The 16,771-nt window shown below is 61.3% G+C and overlaps 1 protein-coding gene across 1 annotated transcript; it reads left to right on the top strand.

Moving 5' to 3' along the window:
• The first annotated feature begins 1,055 nt into the window (after positions 1–1,055).
• On the top strand, positions 1,056–11,541 carry EPHX2 (epoxide hydrolase 2). The gene is made up of 19 exons (XM_075086397.1): positions 1,056–1,228; positions 2,550–2,634; positions 2,775–2,934; positions 3,490–3,680; positions 3,810–3,932; positions 4,240–4,314; positions 4,630–4,725; positions 5,035–5,113; positions 5,337–5,371; positions 5,487–5,513; positions 7,432–7,517; positions 7,708–7,819; positions 8,153–8,227; positions 9,806–9,851; positions 9,931–10,033; positions 10,244–10,313; positions 10,392–10,472; positions 10,823–10,881; positions 10,988–11,541. Exons 1-19 carry the CDS (start codon positions 1,128–1,130, stop codon positions 11,070–11,072), a joined length of 1,689 nt encoding a protein of 562 aa, XP_074942498.1. The 5' UTR covers positions 1,056–1,127; the 3' UTR covers positions 11,073–11,541.
• Positions 11,542–16,771: the final 5,230 nt, after the last annotated feature.

Here is a 16,771-nt window from a genome sequence, read left to right as displayed (position 1 = left end):
TCAGGATTGCTGAAATGGCCAGGCGGCGTGCACGCATGTGCACATATGTGCTTGGCATGCAGGCGTGTGCTGAGCGTGCACATACGCGCTCGGTGCCCGCACTCCTGCCTGGTGGTGCACAGTGGTGCTCGGCAGCGCACGCACATGCTCAGCAGTGCACGCACACACGCCTGGCAGTGCACACGCGTGCCGAGGGTGCACACGCGTGCTGAGTGTGCATGCACACGCGTGGCAGCGCACGCGCAGCCTCACTGTGCACACACATGCTCAGAGACGCACACACATGCTTAACGGTGCGCACACATCCTCAGCAGCGTGCCTGGTGGTGCGCATGAGTGCTCAGCACGCACACGTGTGTTTTGCATATGAGCGTATGTGCACACGTGTGTGCATGAGTGTGGGTGCATGTGTGCATACATGTCTGCATGTGTGTGTTCATGTGCATGCTTGTGCGCATGTTTTTGTCTGCTCATGTGTACACACGTGTGCACGTGGATGCAGGTACGTGCACATACATGTGTGTGCATGTGGGTGTGCACATGTGCATGTGTGCATATAAGTGCATATACGTGTGCATGTGCTCCTGTACACATACAGGCACGTGCGTGTGCATCTCTGTGCATGTGAGCATCTGTGTGCACACGCGTGTGCACGCCTGCAGCACGTGGCCGATCCTGCTGTGCGCCCCTGCCCACTCTCAGACCCATTAGGGCCCTCGGAGCTGGGTGCTGCTGCACCCTGGGGTGCTGCGGGAGCTGAGGGGGGGGTCCCCAAGCTCCCTGGCAACGGGAGAAAACGCGATTATGGGCAAAACCCCGGGGAGCAGCGGCGGGGTTGACAGGCGGGCACCCACAGGGCTGCCACCCACGGGGGGGGGGAGGACGGGTGTCCCACAGCCCCACGGGACCGGGAGGCTGCTGGTGGGACGGAGGGGGGTGTCCCCCGTGCAGGGGTGACCTGCGGAGGGTGCCAGGGGTTCGGGAGGGCACCCTACGTGCCGGCCGCCGAACGGCGGCGCTAGGACCCAGCGCGGCGCCCAAGCAGGGGGCGGGGCGAGGGGGCGGGGCCTGAGGGGAGGCCTGTGGGCCCCGGGTTCGAGCCCGGCTGCCGGCAGTGGTGGAGCGGCCATGGCGCGGCGCGTCGTGTTGTTTGACCTTGGCGGCGTGCTTTTTGGGCCCGGCCTACAGCACTTCCTGGGCTCCTGCGAGCGGGACTGCGCTCTGCCCAGGTACGGCCTAACTAGGCCTGACCCGGCCCGGCCCGGCCCGGCCCGGCGTTACTTGTCCGCCCGTACCTCGGCGAGTCGCCGCTGGGCTGGAGACACATAGAGACGAGGCGACAATACTGTGTGTGCGGTCGCCGCCCGCGCGCGGTATGCGCCAGTGGGGCCCCCGTAGCAGGAGGGCAGGGCTGAGTGTGGGGTGCAGGCTGGGGGCCCCCTGTCCTGACGCCGGGTGCAGGCTGGGGGCCCCCTGTCCTGGACGTGGGGTGCAAGTTGAGGTCCTAGTGTATATATGGGGTGCAGGCTGGCGCCCTCCTGACTCAATGTGGGGTGCACGTGGTGGGGACGGGGGTCCTGTCCTGGATGCGAGGTGCAGTTCAGCGCTCAAAACTAATCCCCAAAGAGGCAGATTTGACATAGGGGACGTTGGCAGAAGTGGTAAAAAGAGCAAATAATAATTAATCAAGCAGGATAATTAAGCCCAGCGCTGCCCCAGCACTGAGACCCGACACAACTCAGTGCATGAGCTGGAGCTGATGAGCCCCAGAGCGTAGTGGGTCCCACACAGCCCCTCGAGTCCTGGTGAGCCCTTTGCCCTGTTTAATACGGGGTGTTTGGGGGTTAGGAATCCCAAACGGGAGTGGATCAGGTTCTATCTGTTCACCCAACACATCAGGATTTCCCGGCAGTGCGCAGGCGTTAAAAAAAGCAGGGAGTTAAAAAAAGAATAAAATATTAAATAACTAAATGCTCGAGGACGTGGAGCAGATGGAGCAATAAATTCCCAGATTATCAGGTCATCAAACATTTTTTTGCTTCACTTTATAGAAAAAAAAAAGTGACAGCAATTCTGCTAGAACAGGTAAAGCTGCTTTATTTTTAACCGAGCTGTGTTTTTATCGACTCGGAAGAGAGCTTTGTCCAAAAGCCAGTCGCTGTAATCTTGTTTTATTGCCACCCGAGAAGGCCTTTTGTGATCTTGTGATAGGGGCAAATTATTTTCCTTGAGCTACAGCTTACAAAATACCTTGCTCTTTGCATTTTTATTTTATTTATTTATTTTTGTTCCTGGCAAAACTCAACGCTCGTCTATCTGCGGGGCGAAGTAATTGAGCTGCCAGCGGAAATAAATGGGCAGCGATCTCCCCGTCCTGTAATGAAGTGATGCTCCGGTCCCGGGTGATGGAGGAGGGAGCGGGGATGATTTACGCAGTGGTGGGAGCTCCGTATGCCTGGCACGGAGCATCCCCCTCCCCATAGCGCACCCCAACACTCCCCCTGGTATTGGGGTCCCTCCTTGGCTGATCTCTCTTCCTCTGCCTGGCAGGAATTTCTTGCGAAAGGTCATGTTTGCTGGTGACTCCGATAGTCCTTATGCCAAAGCGATGAGGGGACAGATCACCCTGTCCCAGGTGAGCCCTCGGGTACCAGCCGTGGAGCATCACTGGCGGCTCGGATGGGGCTCAGGAAGGCGCCGAGGGGAGCGGGCTGCGGGATGGGCTCTGCTTTGCCTTTGAAGGGTCGATTGAATGACTACGTGGGTGTTTTCCAGCTCTTTTCCGAGATGGAAGAGGGCTGCAGGCAACACGCCTCCGCCTCAGGCATCACCCTGCCGCCCACCTTCTCCATCGCCCGAGCCTTCGAGGAGATGGCGGCCAAAGGGACGGTCAATGCTCCCCTTCTGCGGGCAGCGAGGGTGCTGCGGAGGAACGGTGGGTGCCGGTGGGCTTTGGGGCAAGGCGTGATGGGGTAAGGATGCTGCTCCCCTCCCGAGCAGGAACCACAGGGGTCCCTGCTTGGTCCCACCCTGGGGTCCCTGCTTGGTCCCTCATCGTCATCTGAGCGCTCTCCTGACGCCACGTCTGAGCATCCTTTGATTAGATATTCTGAGCCCTGGTACCAAACCCATCAGACGTGTTATCGCCCAGCCAGCAATGAGCAGGATGCCATAGCCCTGCGCCCCGTGCCGTGGCCGGTCCATGGGCTCAGTCCTCGGCATCTCCATGTGCCCAAGCTCTGGCTCGGGTCCTGCCTGCGACGGGGGGGGGGCTGAGCCTCTATTCCTGAAAGTACAAACTGGGCATAAGCTCCTGCTGAGCATCCTTTTATCTCCTGCTGGGGTGTCCCGGCCCGGGCAGAGCCTTGGAAAGGGGAGATTTTAGGCTGGGAAGGTCTGAGAAACGGGGCTGGGGAAGGGAGGTGAAATCAAACGCTTGCAGGAGAGCTGGAGTGGGAAAACCAGTGCTCCCCGCTCTGCCCTTCCCTAGGATTGAAGACTTGCGTCCTCACCAACAACTGGGTGGACGACAGCGCCGGGCGGCTCTTCACGGCCACGCTGATGAACCTGCTACGCCGCCACTTCGACCTGGTGATCGAGTCCTGCCGGCTCGGAGCGCAGAAGCCAGATCCTGAGATCTATGCCTACGCCCTGGACGCACTGCGGGCGAAGCCGCAGGAGGTACGGCCGTCACCCTAAAACCAGGGCACGGGGCGGGGGTGTCTTTCCAAGCACCCAAAGTCCTTGGCCAAACCCAGCGGCCGCCCTTCCCCGGGGTGCTGAGCCCGGTTCTCACCGGTGTATCTCCAGGTCATCCTCCTGGACGACATCGGGGAGAACTTGAAGCCGGCCCAGGAGATGGGCATGGCCACCATCCTCGTCAGGGACACCGAAACCGTCCTGAAGGAGCTGGAGGAGCTCTCGGGTGTCCAGGCACGTAGTGGTGGCTGGGATCCTCTCTGTCCCCTGCTCTGCTGGAGGTCCTGGAGCAGTTCTGCAGAGCCAGGAGGGATGGGCTCGGGCTTCTGGGTCTCGCGGTGCTGGTGCAGGACTTGCAGGCGGCTTTGGAAACAAATGGGATGGGGGTTGTGATCTCCTGCAAGCCCTTCCCACCCCCCGATAACCTCATCCCCTGGACCTGCTGAGCTGTGTCCGTCTCAAACACGTGGATGGTGGGATGGCGGGATGTCCCGTGGAGCTCCAGGCTCGCTCAGGAGCTCACCCTGTGCTCCTCACCCAGCTTCTCACCCAAGAAGAGCCGCTTCCGACTGCGTGCAATCCATCCGACGTGACCCACGGATACGTCCCCATCCGGGTAGGGCGGAGGGGACTGCCTTGGCGACAGGCTGTCACCGGGCTTGGAAGGGCTTGAGGGGGGGGTCAGGTGTCCTGGGGAGGCTGTTGAGCCTCGTGGAAGGATGTGCCAGCCAAGGGGTGGCTTGTTGAGTTGTGTACCCTCCTGCGGGGGCTGCTCTGGGTGGGGGATGCTGAGCCACCCTGTCATTGAGGTCGTCTCCATCCCCCCAGAGGCCAAAATGTGCTTGTGTGGCTCCGAGATGCTGGGCTGGAGGGGGTGGGGGGGGCGAAGCCATGCCACCTGCAGCCGGCGAGGGCTCTCCATCCCTTCCAGCCCGGCGTCCAGCTGCACTTCGTGGAGATGGGGCACGGCCCCGTCATCTGCCTCTGCCACGGCTTCCCCGAGTCCTGGCTCTCCTGGCGCTACCAGGTGATGGAGGAGACGGGGAGGAGGGTGGACCATGGCGGCTGGCGGTGGGATGCTGGAGCGTGATGGAGGGGGTGCATGAACACCACTCCTGGGGGTGGGGAGGGTCCCGGGGCTGTCCCACCACCCTGAGGGACACAGGACACAGCCCAGGAGTGTTCCTCACCCTCCAGCCTCACCAGCGTCTGCCCTTCTGTGGACATCTCCGGGCTCGGCCAGCAGATGCTTGGGTGGGCAGATGCAGGATGGGTGGTGGTGAGGGGGAGCCTGGGGGTCTCTGTGTCCTTCGGAGGCTGCTGCTTTCCCTCCTAGATCCCAGCTTTGGCTGATGCCGGCTTCAGGGTGATTGCTCTGGAGATGAAGGGCTACGGAGAGTCCACGGCCCCCCCGGGTGAGCTGGGCTTGCTGGGACGTGGTGGGGACTGGGGGGGGACCCACAGGGCTGGAGGTGCCAAGCCCAAGGCCAAGACCCCTGGAGGGGATGGGTGGAGGAGTCTTCTCCTGGGAGGGTGGAAGCTGTCACGCTCCTCCTGCAGCCCCAGCACCTCAGATGCAAAATACATCCTTAGAAATCTGTGGATGTTAAAGTGATGGTGATTATGTTTTTCATGCAGATGTAAAAGAATACACCCAGGAGCAGATATGCAAGGTGAGGAGCTGCAGGGTGCGGACGTGGGCGGGATGGGTGCGGCCTGGAGGGTGGTGGGGGCTGGTAGGGCATGGCCCCGGGCAGGATCTGACCCCTTCTCTCCTCCCTTCCCCAGGACCTGGCGGTTTTCCTGGACAAACTGGTGAGGAGCCCGCTGCAGTGGGTCCCTCCTTGGCAAGGTTTGGGCGCGTGTCCCCCACAGCTGCCCTTCGCCTCTTCCTTCCCATGCAGGGACAGCTGAGCTCCCTGGTAACTTTGGTCCAAAACCCTCGGGGTAGCACAAGCCCTGTCTTTGTGTTCCGCATGGATGGGATTCTAGGGATGGGGATGTTCATACAACCCATTGCCAGTGGGGAGAACCCATCCCTAGGAGGGTTTCCAGCTCTGCATCACCTTCTCCTGGACCTTGTGTCCTTAAACCCTGACTGGAGCAGCTCCCAGGAGGCTGGGGTGCCCAGGGGACCCACGCTGCCCCTTGGCACGGCTCGAATCCGGTGTCATCCTGGCATCTGAGCTACTTGGGTTTGGGAGCTCCGGGTTTAATTCCCATCCTGGTGAGGGGATGGCATTGATTTCTGCGCCTTTTAAAAGAGATGAAGCGGAGGGGAAGAAGGCACAGCCCGCAAATGCCAACATCTCCAGGGCTTTTTCGTTGCGAAATGGCTTCTGGGGGGCGAGTCTTTCAAAAAGCACAGTGGTAAACAAAAAAAAAAAGAAGCAAAGGGTAAAAGAAATGAGAAACAAAGGGTAAAAAAAAGCCCTTGGGGTTTTGCAAGGGCTTCCTATGCAAGGGGCGGTGGTGGTTTTGTGCTGGCATGGGAGCAGCAATGGGTTTTCGGGAGGGGACCAAGCCGGGCGTCACGGGGCCGCGGCTCGGGTTTGGTGCTGAGCAGGCGCAGATAAATCACCGTGATTTTATTGCTGGGGAATTGCCTTTGTGCTGGATTAATAATGATAAGGAAAAGAGATAAAGAGGTGCCCGCTGAAAGAGCCTGGCAAGTGGGTTGGCCCCCAGTTTGCTTCAGGGTGGGCTTGGTAGATGGGATGCGAGGTTGTGGCATCCCGTACGGATGGGACGTTGGTTTTCCCTGCTCCTCCGCTACCGTCGGGGCCCACACTGCTCCCCTGCCCCCTGGGAGGCTCCTTCTCCTTCCCCTGGGACCACCTGGGGGGTGTTTGGGGAGGATAAATGTCTTCTTGAAGCTTCACGTGTTGTTTAAGCCTGTATCTGGGAGGCAGAAGATGCAGAGTGGTCCAGGAGCCGGTGGGATGAAACCCATCCGCACCGGGGGGACCCGCCCAGCCCCACATCGAGGGTGGGAGCTGCCGGGAACCCCCCCAAACCCTCTGCTCCCCCTTGGGGGGGGTCTCAGACGCTGGGTCTCACGTCATCGGATGGCAGCGAGCAGAGCTCGTGGCACGGAGTCATCCCCGAGCTGCATCTGCCCAGAGGGAATTTTAATTATGCTTCTAAATATCAGCTAATTAGGAACGGGCTGCTACATTGTCAGGAGTGTGGGTTTTAATTGGATTTATTTGTAGGTGCCCAGAGGGGTCAGGAAAAAGGAATGGAGCAGGGGGGGAACAGTGAGCTCGGTGTGCCGGGCTCCGGGCAGGATCCAGCCAGCCCTGGGGGGGTGCTCTGAGCCCCTCCGCAGAGGGGCTGGGGATTGATTCAGCTGCCCTGATACCGACACGTTCCCTGTACGATGGCAGCCGTGGGGGGGACCCGTATGGGTGATCCCAGGGGATGAGCAGCCTCCAGGCGTGTTTTTTGGCAGATAATATCAAACCAGTTTCCTCTGGAGGGCCCAGGTTTAATTAAGTTGGAGCAAATTGCGCTGGGTGATCAGGTAACGCTTGTTCCTTGGGGAAAAAACATGAAAAAGGGGGGGAATAAAGGAAAATATTGCTGTTCTCTGATCCCTTTGCTGCTTCGGAGGAAGGTAAATCTCGTGTCTCCCCTGCTGCTCGCTCTTGGGTGCTGCTTTTGGGGAGGATTTTGAGGTGCTTCCCGGGGCGCGGCTGCGGGGGCACGCTCACAGCCCCGCTCCCCGCAGGGCATCCCGCAGGCGGTGCTGATCGGCCACGACTGGGGCGGCGCCGTGGTCTGGAACATGGCTCTTTTCTACCCAGAGAGGGTGAGGTGGGTCCGTGCCACACGCGTGGTTCCATGGGGATGGGTCCTACCCACCCCCCAGCCAGGTCCCTGCAGTGACCCCTGATCCTGCCCTCTCCATTCCCGCCCGCCCCCCCCCCCCCCCAATGTCTTGGCTCATGCTGGGCACCCCAAATCCACGTGTAATGCTGACTCTGCCCTCCCCATGATGTTCCAGAGCTGTGGCCTCGCTGAACACCCCGTACCGACCCGCCGACCCCACTGTGGACATCGTGGAGAAGATGAAAACCTATCCCACCTTTGATTACCAGTTCTACTTCCAGGAGCCGGTGAGTCCAGGACCACAATTTTTATCCCCCACCCCATTTTTGGGGCTTAAACCCGCCCCCCGGTATAGGGACATGCCCACATTGGGGTCCCCAGCTCGTGGCTGGGCATCGCCTGCCCCATAGCCAGGGTGCCATGCCGTGGGGCTCTCGCTGTCACTCCAGCTGTAAATGGCTTGTGGTTCCCCTGCCAGACCTTGTTCCTGTCCTGAACTCTGAAAAAAAACCATCCCCAGCCTCCACCCAGGCCCCGGCAGGTGGCAGGATCCGGCCCCAGGGTGGGTCGGGTCCCTGGGGTGGGTTGGCTTCACCAGCCAACCTCCCTTCCCCTTGCAGGGTGTCGCAGAAGCGGAGCTCGAGAAGGACATCGGCCGGACCCTGAAGGTCCTGATCCGCTCCACGCACCAGGGGGTAGGTGTGGGGCTGAAGGTGGGCCTGGGGTAGGAGCAGAGGGCTTTCCAGCCTGCCTGTGGCCAGCTTGTGGCACCCTCTCCCCTTCTGCCTCGCCCACGCCAGGAGCCAAAAGCTTCAGGAGTGGCTTAGCAGGGGCCCACTGTGGTCCTCAGGCACATCGCAGTCCATGTCTGCCATCCTTTTGCTGCCTGTCTACAGTAAAGTCTCCATTCAGTCAGCCATCAGTAGGGACCAGAGTGAACACATCCTTGTGAGCAGCGGCGCAGGGCCCGCAGCTCTTTAGGACTCAAAGTTGACCCAGATAGGGATTGAGAAGACCTCTGGAAAGCTGTGGTGCCTGGGAAGAGACAGTCCCGCACCGGGAACGGCAGATTTGCAGGGTGACTGTCTTGGCATGGCCTGGCGGAGCCTCCTGCTCCCCCTCTGCCCTCGCAGTGCCAGTGCCGCTCGCTTCCTTAATCCCTGCTCATGTTAACGTCTCGCTTCAGGGTGAAAAACCTTTGTGGTTTAAATTAACGGCGCCCTGGGAGCACGTGGGAGGCCGTGCGGCATCCTCCTGCCTGCCAGGCCTCCTGCTCCCGGATCCGCAGCCCGGGGCTGCACGGTCGGATCCCGCATCCCTCGGGATGCAGCGATGCTCTGTGTCAGCTCCCGGATCCGCAGCCCGGGGCTGCACAGTCGGATCCCGCATCCCTCGGGCTGCAGCGATGCTCTGTGTCAGCTCCCGGATCCGCAGCCCAGGGCTGCACAGTCGGATCCCGCATCCCTCGGGCTGCAGCGATGCTCCGTGTCAGCTCCCGGATCCGCAGCCCGGGGCTGCACAGTCGGATCCCGCATCCCTCGGGATGCAGCGATGCTCTGTGTCAGCTCCCGGATCCGCAGCCCGGGGCTGCACGGTCGGATCCCGCATCCCTCGGGATGCAGCGATGCTCCGTGTCAGCTCCCAGATCCGCAGCCCAGGGCTGCACAGTCGGATCCCGCATCCCTCGGGCTGCAGCGATGCTCCGTGTCAGCTCCCGGATCCGCAGCCCAGGGCTGCACAGTCGGATCCCGCATCCCTCGGGATGCAGCGATGCTCTGTGTCAGCTCCCGGATCCGCAGCCCGGGGCTGCACGGTCGGATCCTGCATCCCTCGGGATGCAGCGATGCTCCATGTCAGCTCCCAGATCCGCAGCCCGGGGCTGCACGGTCGGATCCCGCATCCCTCGGGATGCAGCGATGCTCTGTGTCAGCTCCCGGATCCGCAGCCCAGGGCTGCACAGTTGGATCCCGCATCCCTCGGGATGCAGCGATGCTCCATGTCAGCTCCCAGATCCGCAGCCCGGGGCTGCACGGTCGGATCCTGCATCCCTCGGGATGCAGCGATGCTCCATGTCAGCTCCCGGATCCGCAGCCCAGGGCTGCACAGTTGGATCCCGCATCCCTTGGGATGCAGCGATGCTCAATGCTGGCTCCCGGCGAGGAAGGGCATGGATCCCCCAGTCTTCCTGGCAGCCACAGGGAGCCCCTCAGGTTGGGTTCCCCCCCAGGCGCGCTGCCACCCCCCCGCCAGCCCCCCATCCCCTCTCTCCGCAGGACCGCCTACCCTTCGCACTCAACTTCCACCGGGTCCAGGAGCGAGGTAACGGGGGGGAGACCTCGCTGCGGGGTGGGGATGCCGCGGGTGGGAGATGGCAGCAGTGCTGTGCCTCTCGTTGCAGGGGGGCTGCTGGTGGGCTTCCCAGAAAACCCCCCCGCCAGCCAGATCCTGAACGGCCCCGAGCTGCAGTACTACATCCAGCGCTTCGAGAAATCTGGCTTCAGGTAGGGGCAGGAGCCCGGGGTGCCCCCCCTGCAGAAGGGAGACCCCCAAACTCACCAAGGCCTTGCTTAATACCCCAAAAAGGGCAAGGCTGGGGGGTGGGGAGGCTGCTTTCCCCTTGCAGGCTCTTCCCGTGCCGGCTTTGCCGTGGGCAGGGGGATGGACCCCGTGGCGGAGTCCCAGGATCTCCACCCCATTCCCCTCTCTCCCAGTGGCCCCTTGAACTGGTACCGCAACATGCGACCCAACTGGCGCTGGGCACTCTCTGCCAAGGACAGGAAGGTGGGGACTGATCCCGTCCCACGGGGGGGATTTGCAGACCCAGCACCTTCCCCACCTTGTCACCCGTGTCCCCTATAGATCATGATGCCAGCACTGATGGTCACAGCCGGGAAGGACGTGGTGCTGCATCCCAGCATGAGCAGGGGCATGGAGGAGTGGGTAAGCCGGCATGGTCCCGTCCCACGCCAGCCCTGTGCTCGCCCGGGACCGGCGTGCACCGAAGCCATCCCGCTTCCATAATATCCCGCCATGGGAGAGCCGTGGGGCAGATCCATCCTGCTGAGGTGGGCTGGGTTTGGCCCAGATATGGGGACATCACTTGATGAAGTGGGACAGGCTGACACGGGGAGAGGGGGGCGTTTGCCACGTGCAGCAGGCAGGAGGGGATTTGCTCTTGTCAAAAGGAAGAGCTGGGGATGGAGGGGCAGCCCGGGGCGGGCTCTACTGGTGCCGAACGTGCTGGATGCTGGCACGAACCAACCCCTCTCCGCTCTTGCGTCCCTCCCTAGATCCCGCAGCTGTGCCGGCAGCACATCGAGGAGTGCGGGCACTGGACCCAGATGGAGAGGTACCGGTATCATGCCTGGCATGCACAGCCTCGCTCCATCGGAGCCAGGCTCCCCCATCTCCCCGGGGGTGCCGGATCCCACCCCAGCTCTGTCTCGTCCTCCCAGGCCGGCGGCGCTGAACAGGATCCTGGTGGAGTGGCTGGAGGGGCTCCCCCCCGACACCTCCCTGCCCAAGATCTGCAGGCTGTGAGCGGGTCTGGCAGGCAGAGCCCTGCCCCGTGCCGTCCCCCATCCCCGGGATTATTTTCCCTTTTAGGGTTTGATTTTTACCTTTAGAGTCTGATTTGTGGTTTTTGGGGGTTGATGGGTAGAAGTGATGGGTGAGCCGAGGCTGGGAGGAGGGTGGCACAGAGCATTGCTCCTGCTTTGTGCAGCTAAAAGGGTCCCGGTGAGCTCTTGTGGGGGTCTTGGGGTGCTGGGAGATGGTTTGGGGCTGGACCCATCCTCGTGCCATGGCAGGGGCTGCACTGGGGCTGCCCCATCACCCCCAGGGACTTGCCTTGCTCGGGGGTTTGGCTGGAGGGTCCCAGGTTGTGGCCGCTCATGTTGCGTGGTTGGTTTTGGTGTGGAGATTTTAATGCCCTAAAAATAATAATTAATATCTGAGAAATTGCTCTCTGCCTTGTAACATGAAGAAATAAAGCACGAAGTGACCCAAGCACCTCAGCTGTCCCCGTGGTCCTCAGGGTGCAGGTTCATGCAGCATCTCATTGTCTCTTCCCATCCTCCCTGTAGCACATCTCCGTGGTACCAGGGCTCGGCCCCTGCCTGCAGCCACCTTCCCCCGAGCTCCCGGCCCTTCTCCTGGCCCCAGCAGACGTTATAAACAGACATCCAGGACGGCGTATGGATTTGGACAAACACGCCTGGTATTTCCCCCCGCAAATTCTCCCCAGCCCTCAACTATTTTCAGCTGGGGCTTTGCGGTTTGTCTGTCTGCATCCCTCCTTCCAGTCCTTCCCTGCTCTGCCAGCAAACCCACGGGAATGTTTTGCATCTGGATTCATCCCTGAAAAAGGAGCTGTGTGGATTTGGGGTGGGAGGAGAGGAAAAACCCAGCCCCTGGGTGGGTAGCGAGAGGTTTAAACCTGCTCCCTCCAGCCCGGAGTTATCCGTAACCCTGGCTGTACCCTCCCCAGGTTTGCTGGCAGGGGAGGCAGCCTCAGGAGCAGGGTCTGGACGTGCTTTGGACTCTGCTGATGAAATGTAAAAACCAAGAGCATCATCCCTGGGCAGCCGGGAGCTGCGGCCAAGCACCCGCCCCGGAGCCTTGCCCGGAAAGCCAGCCAAGCGCTGCCAAAACAGCCTCTCCCATGGCATTGGCAGCTGGGGTTGTGGTTTCCAAAGGAGTTTGCAGCCTCCTGCCAGCCCTCCCTGCACCCCAGCCCTGCCAGGGGCCTCACCTGGGTGCTTCCCCCATGCTCTTGCAGGGCTGCAAGGCTGCAGCGATGCCCGGGAGCGCACCAGCCCTCCCGAGCTTCTGGGGATGATTTTGGGAGGGAAGAGGACCTGCAGAGAGCTCCATCCTTCTTTGTACACCGTGTAATCCCCCACCCACCCCCTGCAGTGCCACAGCAGGGCATTGCTCCTGCTCCAGCAGCCCCCTTCCCTGATTCCCACCCTACGTCCCAGCTCCGTGTCCCCTCTCCTGCAGCCCAGACTGGCTTCTCTAGCTCCCACCCACCACCCTGGCTGTGTATGTCCTTGGCCCCACCGGTGCGTGCAGCTTTGGTGCCCTGTGCATACGCATCCTCGGCTCCCTGGGCGCACACAGCCTCCGTCCCCGGGGCGCAGATGCCCTTGGTCCCCCGGCGCATGCATCCCCAGTCCCCGCAGCGCATGTGCCATCGGCCCCCCGCTGCGTGCATCCTCCGTCCCACACGATAACGCCCGTCCTCAGCGTGTTCGGCGAGCTCTGATGCCCACAGAGACCAGTGGGATGGAGTCACCCGGGGGACCGGTGGGGATGGAGACACCCCACCGCCTGCAGAGCCGGGACCCAGGAAACCAGCAGAGCCCCAGCAGACCTGGGCCTCGATGCTGGCATGGCCAGAGCAGTGCAAACACCGGGGGAAGAGATGCCAAATCCCACCCCAGTTTCCTCTGGGGCCTTGCTCCATCTCTCAGTGGGTTTATTCCCTGGAGAAATCCTCCAGCCATAAACATGAGCGCCGGCACTGGCTGCTGCTGCCTAACAGCATCTGCAGGGCCGGGCCCCGGCGCAACAGATGGAGCCTGAAATGAAGAAATAAATCTGGCTGCAGACCAAGCTTCTCCGGGCCTTTTCTTTTTTGCATCTTGAAGCCGCTCGTGGTGGTCTCAGGCACGGTGGAGGGAGAGGGGCTGCATCCCTCGGGATGCCGCAGAGCCGGCAGAGCTGGGGAGCTCATACCAGCAAAAGCCCACGGGGGTTGACCTGGCGCCCATCTGCACGATGCACCATGGCTCCCTCCTGCTCCTCTCTCAGCTCTTCGATGTGAAAAGGAAAACTAAAACGTCTGGAAAACCTCAGGGTGAGTTTCAAAGCCCTGATCCGAGCAGCAGAGGTTTGGAAGAAATAACCTCCCAAAGCCCCGGCGTGAGGGGCAGCTCCTGGAGCTCCCAGGGCAGCTCGCAAAAGGCCGGGTTTATTTTTTAAGAAATGCTTGCAATTCCCGCGCTACAAATCCGAACGCTCACCTTTGAGAACAACAAAAGGCCTGGATGTCAAGCGGAAAAATCACGGTGTGTCCCCCGGGGAGCGGGGGCTCAGCCACTCTGAGCAGGCGGGTGACAGTGGCAGCACCCGCCGTGTCCAGGACCCGGCCGTGGGGACGGGGCTGGGTTTGCAAGGCGATGCACAGCTCAAGGGGACTAAAACAGGGCAGGGCAGAACCCCCAGATCTCCAGTTCTGGCACCCACTTCCCTGCCCTGTTGGCTGCCAACACCTCCGAAGGTCGGCGAGCAGGAACCCGGGAGGTCTGAGCCCCGTCGTCCCCGGGATGCGTTGCTGCCATCGCCGAGGGCAGGCAGCAACCCTCCACCACCGCTGCCGCTCTCCGGGAGACTCATCCCCCCCTTCTGAGCCCCGTGCGCAGGAATTAAAGCTTCATTTCCCATTATTTATTCTCCATCAGGGCTTTTTAGTGCTTAAACAAGATGCCGACGGGGGACGGTGGTGGCGGGACGTGGTCGGTCACCCTCCCCGCGCTGGCTCTGCTGCGGAGGTGAAGCTGGTGGCAGTCGCACCGTGTACAAGGGGACAAGCAGATCTGGGGGGGGACAGTCACCCCCTCAGGGTTTCTGCCGTCCCTCTGACCCCACCGGGATCTCTGCGATGGCCGCGATGAGTCTCAGATGGGAAATGTCTGCCAGACGGCGTGCCCGGGATGCGGGGTGCACATATGCAGTGCAGGGTGCACACACGGGGTGCGGGGTGTGGGCATCGGGGTGCAGGATGCACACACAGGGTGCAGGAGCACACACGGGGTGCAGGGTGCGGTCATCGGGGTGCAGGATGCACAAATGGGGTGCAGGATGCACACACGGGGTGCAGGGTGCGGTCATCGGGGTGCAGGATGCACACATGGGGAGCAGGATGCACACACGGGGTGCAGGAGCACACACGGGGTGCGGGGTGTGGGCATCGGGGTGCAGGATGCACACACGGGGTGCAGGGTGCGGTCATCGGGGTGCAGGATGCACACATGGGGTGCAGGATGCACACACGGGGTGCAGGAGCACACATGGGGTGCACGGTGCGGGCATCGGGGTGCAGGATGCACACACGGCGTGCAGGATGCACACACAGGGTGCAGGGTGCACACACGGGGTGCAGGGTGTGGGCATCGGGGTGCAGGATGCACACACGGGGTGCAGGGTGCACACATGGGGTGCAGGGTGTGGGCATTGGGGTGCAGGCTGAGAACACATGGTGCACACACAGAATGCAGGGTGCAGGCACTGGGGTGCACACATGGGGTGCACGGTGTGGGTACTGTGGTGCAGGGTGCACACATGGGGTGCACGGTGTAGGTCATGGGGTGCATGGTGTGGGTACTGGGGTGCAGGGTGCACACATGGGGTGCACGGTGTAGGCCATGGGGTGCACGGTGTGGGTACTGGGGTGCAGGGTGCACACATGGGGTGCACGGTGTAGGCCATGGGGTGCACGGTGTGGGTACTGGGGTGCAGGGTGCACACATGGGGTGCACGGTGTAGGTCATGGGGTGCACAGTGTGGGTACTGGGGTGCAGGGTGCACACATGGGGTGCACGGTGTGGGTACTGGGGTACAGGGTGCACACATGGGGTGTACAGTGTAGGTCATGGGGTGCACGGTGTGGGTAATGCGGTGCAGGGTGCACACATGGGAAGCAGGTCACCCCAGAGCCTGGCAGGGTCATGCTGGGGGACTGTGGGGGGTGCAGAGCCCCAGACCAGGGCTGGCCTACTGGCAGGGTCTGTCGGGGTGACCCTGCCCCATGCATGCAGCGGGTGGGCTGGAAAACCCACAGCTGCCAGGGCTTCTCCTTAGAAACCCATCTGAAATAGGAAAAAAAAATGAATATATAGGTAGAACCAGCAAAAGCCCAGCTGGTTTGGGGCATGGGGCTGGGGCTGCTGTGGGAAGGAGCTGGGCCTAATCCTGCACCTCCAGGACCTTACCCCACAGCAGTCTCCTGCTTTGCAGGAGGGCTCCCTTCACCCCCACCCCGGGGTTTGGGTGCAGGAGGGCAGGGTTGCACCCACCAAGCTTGATGGCACCTGGTTAAATTTCAACCCAGCCCACCCCTGGACTCTGGGATGCCTCCGGCTTTGCCCCGGGGATGCTGGGTTAATATTTCAGCCCTGGGTGCCAAGGGCGAAGGTCCCTCTGGGGCCAACATGCCTTTGCACAGCTCAAACAGCAGCATCAACCCACCCCTCGGGGACCCAAATGCACCCCGGTGGGAGGGTGGCACGATGTGACCAGCTCTGTGTGTCCCCTGCCTCAGACCCCCCCCGGAAATGTGCTGGTTTCCTCTGCTTTTAATCGGTTTCTCCCTCAAAGGCTGCGAGGCACCCATGGGTGCTGGCGGCAGGGATGCTGATCTGCAGGGAGGACAGGGTGGGACTCTGGCTGTAGCCACTGGTGAGGATTAAGGGACAATATCTCCCTGCTCCCATGCAGGGTCCAACTCTGGTCCTCAAATCCCCTCCTCCAGACTTTGTTCGCTGGCCCTGTTTCAGAAAGGAAGCAATTAACTCAGAAAAAAGAGGGGAAAAAAAGCCCTTGGAGATTGAGAAATAAAGAATAAAAGCTGCACATAATTAAATTTCAACTGTTTTATTTTTAAATGGAGAAGAAAGAAGACTTAAAAAAAACCCAGATTGATTTCTGCCTGGCCTGAGACACCGCTCGAATGGCTCTCAGGACTCAGGTTCTCAGAGAGCCCCAGCAAAGCACTCCTGCCCCAGTTTCCTCGCTGCTGCAGGGGAGGTAGCAGCTCTGGGGAGGAGCACGGCGGGCAGGGGTGGCTCCAGCCACAAGCCAAATTTGGGGGCAAATCCCATCCCCGTGCTCCTGCACCAGCTCGGAGGCAGAGCGTCTACCCCTCCAGCAGGGCGGCAAGGCAGGCTCCCTGCAATTTGGGGGTGCATTGGGAATGCATTGCAGTTTGGGAACATGGCGATTTGGGGGTGCACTGCAGTTGGGAGTGCATTGAATATTTGGGAACACACTGCAGCATAGGGACACACTGCAGTCTGGGAATGCGTTGGCCGTTGGTGGTGCAAATGTGCCAGTCACTGCAAAGGCAGGGAATTCCAGGGAATTTCCAGGGAAAGGCAGCCCCACGCCAGCAGCTGCAGAGGTGCCAGTGCCGGTGCAGAGAGGGGCCTCTCCCACCTTCCATCCCCATTTTGGCT

Source organism: Phalacrocorax aristotelis, chromosome 3 (assembly GCF_949628215.1).
Source record: "Phalacrocorax aristotelis chromosome 3, bGulAri2.1, whole genome shotgun sequence".
Taxonomy (NCBI): Eukaryota; Metazoa; Chordata; class Aves; order Suliformes; family Phalacrocoracidae; genus Phalacrocorax; species Phalacrocorax aristotelis.
Note: the sequence above shows the minus strand (reverse complement) of the source record. Positions and strands in the feature narration are given on the sequence as shown.

What these genes read in the sequence shown, in the direction of transcription:
- EPHX2 (XM_075086397.1), top strand. Translation starts at nt 1,128, where the DNA reads ATGGCGCGGCGCGTCGTGTTGTTTGACCTTGGCGGCGTGCTTTTTGGG. An exon ending in CCCAGGAGCAGATATGCAAG is followed by an intron (nt 5,372 to 5,486) that starts GTGAGGAGCTGC and finishes TCCCTTCCCCAG; the next exon opens with GACCTGGCGGTTTTCCTGGA. An exon ending in TTCTACCCAGAGAGGGTGAG is followed by an intron (nt 7,518 to 7,707) that starts GTGGGTCCGTGC and finishes ATGATGTTCCAG; the next exon opens with AGCTGTGGCCTCGCTGAACA.